The sequence below is a fragment of the Caenorhabditis elegans genome, chromosome I (assembly GCF_000002985.6).
Source record: "Caenorhabditis elegans chromosome I".
Classification (NCBI taxonomy): Eukaryota; Metazoa; Nematoda; class Chromadorea; order Rhabditida; family Rhabditidae; genus Caenorhabditis; species Caenorhabditis elegans.
The window spans coordinates 12,978,825-12,988,142 of NC_003279.8; the positions used below are offsets into that span (position 1 = coordinate 12,978,825).

Sequence of the window (9,318 nt, forward strand, 5' to 3'; positions counted from 1 at the left end):
AAATCCGAAAAAAGATGACGTCACCACCATCTACGTCATCATCGGTAGGACCTCTCAATCTAGGCATTCTGGGCCACGTGGATTCGGGAAAAACGACATTAACACGTCGAATCGCCGAACTCGGATCAACGTCAGCATTCGACGCCCACGCAACATCCACAACCACCGATGGAATCCGCCGAAATACTTTGGATTTGGGATTCTCTACGATGACGTCACTATCTGGAAGGCGATTGGCTCTTATCGATTGCCCTGGGCATTCGGGATTAATACGGGCGGTCTTGGCAGCGAGTACTGTATTTGATATGGCTATTGTGGTGGGATTTTGTTGGAAATTTCGAAAAAAAAACATTTTCTAAAAAATAAATTAAATTTTTTTTTTCAATTTTAAAAAATGCAAAAACTAATTTTTTTCGGAGAAAATAATTGAATTTATTTAAAAAATCAGCGATTTATAAGTTTTTTCTTGTTAAAAAATTAGCAAAATTATGATTAATTTTTTTGGATTTTCTACAATTTTTTTAATTTTCCAAATTATAACATCTTTTAAGGTTTTTCCTAATAATTAATTTAGGTAATAATCAATACTTTTAAAAAATTAAAAATTTCAAAAAAATTTTTTAACATTTGAAAATTCGATTTTTGTATAAATGTTTTTTTTTTTTCGATTAATCAAAAAAATTCCCATTTTTTTCTTAAAATTTTCAGTTAAATAGAGTACATTTCAAAATAAAATCAATAATTACAACCACAAATTTTTATATAATTGAATAATAACAAAAATTGATATTGAAAAATTTAAAATTTAAAAATGTTCGAAAAAATGGATTTTTTGCGAAATTCCAAATTTTGAAAATTTGAAATTTGATTTAAACATTGTTTTTTCAGATTTTTAATTTTCACATTTTAATAACTATCCTTTCTAAAAAAAACACACAATTTTTGCAAATATAAATTCTCAAAAAAATTAAAATTTTAAATTTTTTTTTCCAAAAATGCTTTCCCCAAAACTATCAATTTTCTCTTATAAAACCTGTATCCCTTCCTATGAAATTCCCAAAATTTCAGATAATTGACGTTGTAGCAGGTATTCAACCACAAACCGCCGAGCACCTCCTGTTAGCCTCCAAATTTTGCCCAAATCGAGTGATAATTGTGCTAAATAAATGTGATTTAGCTGAAAAATCCAAGGTTTTTCATTGAAAAAACCAAAAAAATTGGCGCGAAGTAAAATTTTTTGAAAAAAAAATTGGGCGCGAAATTCAAAAATTTTCAGGAATAAATTAAAATTCGCCTCTGAATTTAAATTTTTCAAAAACAAATTTGTACGGAATTTAATATTTTAAAAATTTTGCAAAAATCAAAATTTCGAAAAAAAACTAAATTTTGCCGCGAAATTCAAATTTTAAAAAATAGCACAAAAGTCAAATTTTTCTAATAAATTTTTTGCGCGAAATTCAAAAAAAAATCGAAAAAATGGCGCGAAATTCAAATTTTCTGAAAAGAAATTGGCGAGATTTTCAAAAAATTCAAATTTGCAATTTTTTTTTCATTGAAAAAACCCCGTGAAAAACTGCTAAAAATCCAATTTTCAGATCTCAGAATCTGCGAAAAAAGTGCGAAAAGGCCTAAAATCGATGGGCGTTGACGAGAATTCTCCGATCGTTGAGATGTCCCTGGCCGATGGATATTTTAAAGAAGGTGGCCGACAAAAAACTAGGCCATGACTTTGAATTTGTTTCAGAAATGCTCCAAAATCTAAAACTCGCCATTGAATCCAGGATTTTTGAGCCAAAACGTGACGAGGAAGGCGAGTGAGTTTTGACCATTTTTTGGGCGCGGGGCCTATTTTTGGAATTAAAAAAAAAAATTTCCAGATTCCTCATCGCAATTGATCACTGCTTTGCAATCAAAGGACAAGGAACTGTGCTTACTGGGACAGTGATACGTGGAGTTTTAAGGTATAGTTTGTAGTTTGTAGTATTTTCAAATTTTTCGAAAAAAAAATTACCGCGAAATTTAAATCTTTCAGATAAAATGTTTTTGAAAATTGGCTCCAAATTCAAGAATTTTAGAAAAAAGATATTAAATTTGGCGCGAAATTCAAATTAGCATATTTTTGAAAAATTGGCGCGAAGTAAAATTTTTTGAAAAAAAAAATTGGACGCGAAATTCAAAAATTTTCAGGAAAAAATTAATATTCGCCTCTGAATTTAAATTTTTCAAAAACAAATTTGTACGGAATTTAATATTTTAAAAATTTAGCAAAAATCAAAATTTCGAAAAAAAACTAAATTTTGCCGCGAAATTCAAATTTTAAAAAATAGCACAACAGTCAAATTTTTCTAATAAATTTTTTGCGCGAAATTCAAAAAAAAAATCGAAAAAATGGCGCGAAATTCAAATTTTCTGAAAAGAAATTGGCGCGAATTTCAAAAAATTCAAATTTGCAAATTTTAGAAAAATTGGCGCGAAATTACTTTTTTTTTAATGAGCAAAATTCGAATTTTTCAAAAACAATATTTAGCGCGAAACCAATATTTGGAATTTTTTTTTGTTGGGAAAATTTTATTGTCTAAAATACCTACAAGACATGTCTATGTCTATAGTTTGTAGCCTTCTCCAAAGTCCCTGTCAAACTACAAACTACAAACTACAAACTACATCTTCCAGACTAAACACCGAAATCGAATTTCCCGCGCTCAACGAGAAACGTCGTGTCAAGACCCTCGAAACATGGAAACAACGTGTTGGCCAAGTGGCGGCGGGCGCCCGAGCCGCCTTCCTTGTCGCCCCCTCATTTGATGAACATCGTTTCTCCCGTTGCATCTGCGGACCGCTCGGAACCCTAAAATCCACGAAATTCGTGCTGGCAACCGTGGAACCTATCCAGTTTTTTAGAAAATCAATAAATTCCAAATCGAAAATCCACGTGGCAGTCGCTTTTGAGACCGTTATGGCGGAATGTCAATTTCTCAAAGAAAAGGAAAATGGAGAATTTGAAATGGTAAAAATATTGATTTTTTCCAATTTTTACCAAGGAAAACATACAATTTCCAGCTTCCAAGTCTCCTGGCACCGTGCCAAGTGCTATTTTCATTCGAAAAATCGATATTTCTACCCGAAAACTACAGTAACCCGTTCATGGCCGCCCGTCTCGAACAACAACCGGGCAGTGGATGCCGTTTCGCTTTTTCCGGAATTTTCAGCCAAATTTTGCCTGAAAATGGGAAAAATTTGCCGCCGAGATTTACGAGAAAATGCAGAAAAGGACATGTGGAAAGAGTGGAAAAAGATGGATTTTCGGCGATTTGTACTGGAATGTTCAAGGCCGAAACGAATTTTGACGTTTTTCGCGGTTTTCAGGTGGTGTAGAAAAACGTATGTAGTTTGTAGTTTGACCCATTTAATTTTTTTCAGATCTGCACCTCATCTGGTCCACGTGGAAAAATCGAAGGCGCTTTCGGAAAATCGGGCAAATTTCGTGTAACCTTCGCCGAAAAAATCGACGGAATTCTGACGGAGAAGGAGGAAATTTCACTTTTTTTGAAGAAATATCATAATGAGAATAGACTTGTCAGTTATGTACCTGATTAATTTTAAAAAAATAAAAATTTGAATATTTTATACTTGAATATTTTTTTGGATTTTTGACTGAAAATCAAGGTTTGGAGCCTTTTTAATATTTTAATTTGGCATTTTTCAGATTTCCAGAGAAGTCGGCTTTTTAGCTTCCAATTTTCTAAAAATTGTCAAATTATCTTTCAAAAATCTATGAATTTTCCAACCACAAAAAGAATAAATTTTTGTCATTAAATTTACACTATTTGATCTCTAAAAAATCACCAAAATTTCAAAAAAAAAATCGTTAAATTTTCCACAAAATCCTAAATTTCCTTTAAAAAAATTGAATTTTTCAAAAATATTTTCAATTTTTCCCAAAAATTTGTTAAAATTCCCTCTAAAATTCATTTTTTCTTAATTTTTTCAAAAAAAGCCAACAAATTTCCAGAAATAATCCTTAAATTTTCCAAAAAAACGTTTTATTTCTTGAATTCTCCCAACGTGGCCGTGTAAGAAAAAACTCGGCCACCAATGTTCAAATTTTTTCCGCGGCCACATTACAAATTCCGCTTGGAAACACACATTTCCCTTCACTTTCAGCATTTTTTTTTTCAGAAATTTCAAATTCCAGGATTAATGCTCACCGCCGTCCGTCCGATTTCTCGGCGTACTTTGACAACAACATCGGCTCTTTTCAACAAAAAGAAGCCCACGTCATCTTCACGTGGTGGTAGCCACGTGGATGTGGGCGATGATGGACTACCGAAAGACTACAAATTGAAGACTCTGCGAGCCGGAAGCCGACGATTAGACACTTTTGTGAATCGAGCCACTGGACAGAGCAGCAGGTGCTGTGTAGTTTGTAGTCTAGCGGGAAAGTGGTCCTGGCACGACCGAAACTTTCTGACTACCGTACCGGTTTATTTGAACTTCCGAACAGCATTTTTGAAAATTTAGAACTTTCAAATTTTTATGACAAATTTGAATAAAAATGCGAAATACTCTACGGTTACTGTAGCTGGAAAATTTTTCTCGTGCCAGGACCCAAATTGTCATTTTGGAAAGTGTATTTTGTAGCCGGCTAGCCTCAACGTTTCAATTTTCAGCGAAGTCGTCAAGCTTATCATGCAGGGAAAAGTCCGAGTGAATGAGGAGGTGTACACGAAGAAAGCCTATAATGTTAGTTTGTAGTTTGTAGTTTGTAGTCTCTTAGCCTGAACCAATTTTTAATTTCATTCAGGTCTGCCAGGAAGATGTCGTAGAAATCTGGAAATCACCATTCGCCGACAATGCCGCGTTGGCAAACGTGGAACGGACCGAGGTAGGGACTACAAACTACAATAGTTTTTGTAGTTTGTAGTTTCTCAGCCTCAACAATTTTGTTTCAGATTGTGTCGTACGAAGTAACCGAGCAAGGATACAATATTGAAGTGAAAAGCTGGAAAAACTTTTTGTCAGACAACTGGAGATCCTCGCAGGGATAGAGAATGTGGCCCCGGGAATTCAATTTTTTTTTTTAGATTTTTTATGTATTTCTCACTTTTTCAATGTGTCTTGCTGATAGAAATAAATAGAATTGCACTTTTAAGCGTTTTCTAATCAAAATCATATAGGCGGAACGGAACTGAATTTCTAAAAAAAATGGAGGAACATCTACATTTTTTGCAACATGAGGGGAGAAAATTCGGCCACCAATTGTTATATTTTCAAGAAAATTTTGAAAAATCGATTTTCAGATTAATTCGGGCATAAAAATCACTTTTCTCTGTCCAAATTGCTGCGTGGCCTCGAAAAGGGAAAAACTCGGCCACCAACTTTTTTTTTAGCAATTTAGCCTGAAAATAAAGCCTAAAATTTTTTTTAAACAAATTAAAATTCTACACAAAATCTAGTTTTTTTGAGAATTAATTTTTGTTGGGACCGTATTTTTAATGTAAATAATACGTGGCCGCGAAAATTTAAAAATTCGGCCATTGATTATTTTTCGGCGGTCGCGATTCTTCTCATGTAATTTTAAAAGAAATTTATTTGATAAGTGGCCGCGAATATTAGAAAACTCGGCCGTCATTAAAAATGATGTCAAAATTTAAAAAAAAACTCGGCCACCAATTTTTTCTTGCAATTTAATAGACAATGACATTATTTTTCTAACAAATATTCCGTGGCCACGAAAATTTAAAAACTCGGCCACCAACCTAGCTTCTGCTCTTTAGTCCCCCAACTTCTGCAAACATCATTAGCTCCTGATCATCTGCCACGTCACCAGTGACGTCTCCCCTGTTCCAAAATATTCCTACATCTTCACATATTCTGCCGCCGAGAAAAACACAGAGTTTTTGTGTCCATCTCCACACTCGATTTGCGATGATGAAACCAATTTGGGATGAGTTGAATCCCCTGGAGAAAAGTGTCTTAAGGTAGTATTCTAGACTAATGATCAGAAAACGTCGGGGGTAGTTGGGTGGTGGAGGATACTTGAAGACGAAGAGGAGGAGGGTGCGTCATCCATTAGGTTCTGGCCAATTTGGTGGAGTAGTTGAGCGGTAAGTTTATTGGGAACATTTGGGACACATGTTTTGGCCCCGAGATTCACCAAAAACACCTTCTGAACAATGGAAAAACAATCAATTACCTGATTAAGGTCATCGAGCTCACAGGGGTGGGCGGCTATCTGATTGAATTTTCGGCAAATTCGGGAAAATTACCGGACATGATAATTTTTATAGAAGTTAAAAACCAGGAAGTTGAAAAAGAGCAAAACGTGCTGGTAAAGTTATTTGTAGTTGGTAGCAGGGGTGTGCGGCAAATCTCAAAATTTGCCGAGCACGGCAAATTCGGCAAATTTGCCGAGCTCGGCAAATTCGCCGTGCTTAACAAACTCGGAAAAATTTGATATTTTTTAATGTTTTTTGGAGCACCAAAACTACTGAATTCTTGACACACATCTGGTTTCTGAATAAGTTCCGCGTAGTATGTCTGTTTAAGCATCAAAATAGCTCAATTTTGTATCATTTTACTAAATTTTTGGCTAAAAAATCAATAGTTTTAGTCAAAATTGTACTGTCATATTTTTGACGTGTGCGGCAAATTTTGAAATTTGCCGAGCTCTGCAAATTCGGCAAATCTACTTTTTTGAAATTTGCCGTGCTCGGCAAACGGCAAATTCGGCAAATTTGCCGCACACCCCTGGTTGGTAGTGTTATCATTGGTCAACGAAAAGTAGTTTCTATGTAATAGGATTTTCAACTAGATTTCTAGTTTATAGTGTGAAATATAAACTGTAGTTTCATGCAGGCACCAAAATAAAAGCCGCGCCCGCCTTGCGGCGACATCCGACTGCCTCGCGCCGCGATCCGCGCCTTCCATAAATATATTGCGAGGTGGAACCCGAACAGTGTCAGCAGCGGTGGAAGAACCACCTTTCTTCGCACTATGTGGTGTAAACACCAAGCCTGTGACTTCTCGCCATAGTGTAGGGCCCTGCCTCCCTTGGAAGTCCTAGTAAACTGACAACACTTTTTGCTCTTTTTCAACTTCCAGGTTTTTAACTTCTATAAAAATTCTTTCGAATTTTCTCAAACCTAAAGGTATCGAAATTAGTTGAAAGTCTAAATATATACATTTTATGATCAAGTACCCACTTATCTTCCTCTAAAAATCTTGACGACGTGGAATAATAAACAATGGGAATGCCAATTTGGTATTTGATATAGGTATGAATGACGTTATTTGTCGATAGGGTGAAGATCGTTCCTACCGAACTGTGAAGCTAAAATACTACAAACTACAACATTTCCTGAACCTCAACCAAAGTTTCAGAACGCATCGGCCACCTGGTCAAGTACATACCAGGGGTATGTGGCATTTTTTCGGCAAACGCTGCAAACTTGCTTATTACAATATGGTGCTCCAACTTTTTGATCTAAAATTGATATCAAATGTAAAAAACGGGTTGTTTTATCTGAAAATTGCATTTATTTTTGTTGTAAAGCTTGGAAAAGTTGTCAAATCATGCCTGAAAGGTGACGTTAGCAAAAAAGTGCCGTTAAAAGTTTTTTTGGCAAACTGCAACTTTCAGGACTTTTCAAGCCTTCCAGTTTTATACACTCCTATATCAACATTAGATCGAAAAAGTTGGATAATCATGTTGTAATAAGTCAGTTAGTGTGTTTGCCGAAAAAATGCCGCCGAGCCCTGGTACATACCTAGTTAGCATTATAATTCTTTATATATTTTTTCAGGCCATGTTATTAGGTTTTATATCTTAAAACCAAATAGTAACTGATAAACAATGTAGCTTGTATTATTACCCAGAAAATAAAAAGGGGTATCAACTCGATTTCTGTTCTGAGTCCAGTTCCACTTTCATATTTACCATACTCTATTTTTCAGTACGTCTCGCATTTTATACCCCCCGAACTGGTGGGTGGATTTTCGAGGCTTCTTTTCTGAAAATGAATTTGTCGCTCTTTGGTGAAATTTGTGTTCATCGTAGAGTGAATACAAAACAAAAAGAAATATGTAGTTCTTCTTGGAAAATATAGAAAATGGAAGATTTTTTGTATATTTGATTTGTGGCACAACATTAAAATATGAAAGAAAAATGTCGAACTTTGTGAATTTTGTGGATATTTAATGCCACGTGGCATTACTTCAACGCCTACATTTTTCTTCTTCTCAGAGTGACGTGTAATGTCAGTAGTGATCCCAGTTGCCCCCTGGGGACCACTATTTTTACACCCACTTACACCACTGCTTTTACGAATTGTTGAGAAATAGAAAAAAAAAGAGAAAGAGTTGGAATACACTTAAAAAAGGTTTCTCGGGACGAAAAAAATTGAAACGGATAGGGCGAGGCATTAAAAAAAAGTAGTGGGTAGACTGGAAAAGTGCACTGAATTTCAGTGTCGGGCTGGGTGAGGCTAATCGACTACAAACTATAAAAAAGCCCTAGAGCCCTAGACTACAAACTACAAGTTTCTCTAGCCTCACCCAACGAACTATTCCGAGCTCTGACGTAAAACTATGATCAGACAGCGGTAACTGACCGATTTTTGATACAAGATCGTGATCGTGAGAAATGAAATATTTATAAAAGAATTTCAAAATTTGGTTTCTTATTTTTCGAAAAAATTGAAAAAAGTGGTGATCCATTGAAACAACACCCATTTATCATCCGGCACGCCTTTGGACCTTGAGCCGAAAAATTTTTTTTTTCTGAGTTTGAGGCTTAAAGAATTGTGTAGTTCGTAGTCTGCATGAATCTATTCTTGTAGTTTGTGGTTGTGAATTTTTGGCTAAAGCTATAAGTTGTGTAGTTTGTACATTTTGGGTGAGGCTAGAGAAACTTGCAGTTTGTAGTTTCAAATTTTGGGTGAGGCTGAATAAGTTTGTTCTGTCGAAGTCAAGAAAATTGTAGCTTGTAGTTTGTAGTGTATCTAATCATGTTAAGGTTGCTTGTAGTCTTCACATTTTGATCTACGCTGACAACCTTACAGTTAGTAGTTATCGACTTTGATTGATGCTAAGGGTCTTGTAGTTTGTAGTTTCCTAACGTGGGGAGGCTGAAAAACGTTGTAGTTTGTATATTCTTAGCCTCTGCAAATGTGCCAAATTCTCCAATTTCTCATGTTATCTGAACCTTCGAACTTGAGAAAAATCTTCACTTCTAATAACCACTTACGTCACCACTTCAACTCACACACACTTCCAACACCGCATTTTCCAGAAAAATCTTAACTATTCCAATTACAA

General features: G+C 35.2%; 2 protein-coding genes across 3 annotated transcripts; both read left to right on the plus strand.

The window, feature by feature from the left end:
• Positions 1-14: 14 nt before the first annotated feature.
• Positions 15-3,627, plus strand: efsc-1 (Tr-type G domain-containing protein; the record flags this gene model as incomplete). Of its 2 annotated transcripts, NM_060874.3 has the most annotated exons (8): positions 15-317; positions 1,069-1,191; positions 1,596-1,701; positions 1,745-1,814; positions 1,878-1,961; positions 2,674-3,007; positions 3,061-3,366; positions 3,421-3,627. In NM_060874.3, the coding sequence occupies 8 exons, from the start codon at positions 15-17 to the stop codon at positions 3,595-3,597; spliced, it is 1,503 nt and encodes a 500-aa protein (NP_493275.1). In that variant the 3' UTR covers positions 3,598-3,627. The 2 variants fall into 2 exon arrangements, with proteins under 2 accessions (NP_493275.1, NP_493276.1); NM_060875.6 differs by lacking the exon at positions 1,069-1,191 and having other exon boundaries at positions 3,421-3,626.
• A 552-nt stretch (positions 3,628-4,179) lies between these two features.
• Positions 4,180-5,150, plus strand: C47B2.9 (RNA-binding S4 domain-containing protein). The gene is made up of 4 exons (NM_060876.6): positions 4,180-4,412; positions 4,671-4,743; positions 4,805-4,885; positions 4,953-5,150. The coding sequence occupies exons 1-4, from the start codon at positions 4,201-4,203 to the stop codon at positions 5,046-5,048; spliced, it is 462 nt and encodes a 153-aa protein (NP_493277.2). The 5' UTR covers positions 4,180-4,200; the 3' UTR covers positions 5,049-5,150.
• Positions 5,151-9,318: the final 4,168 nt, after the last annotated feature.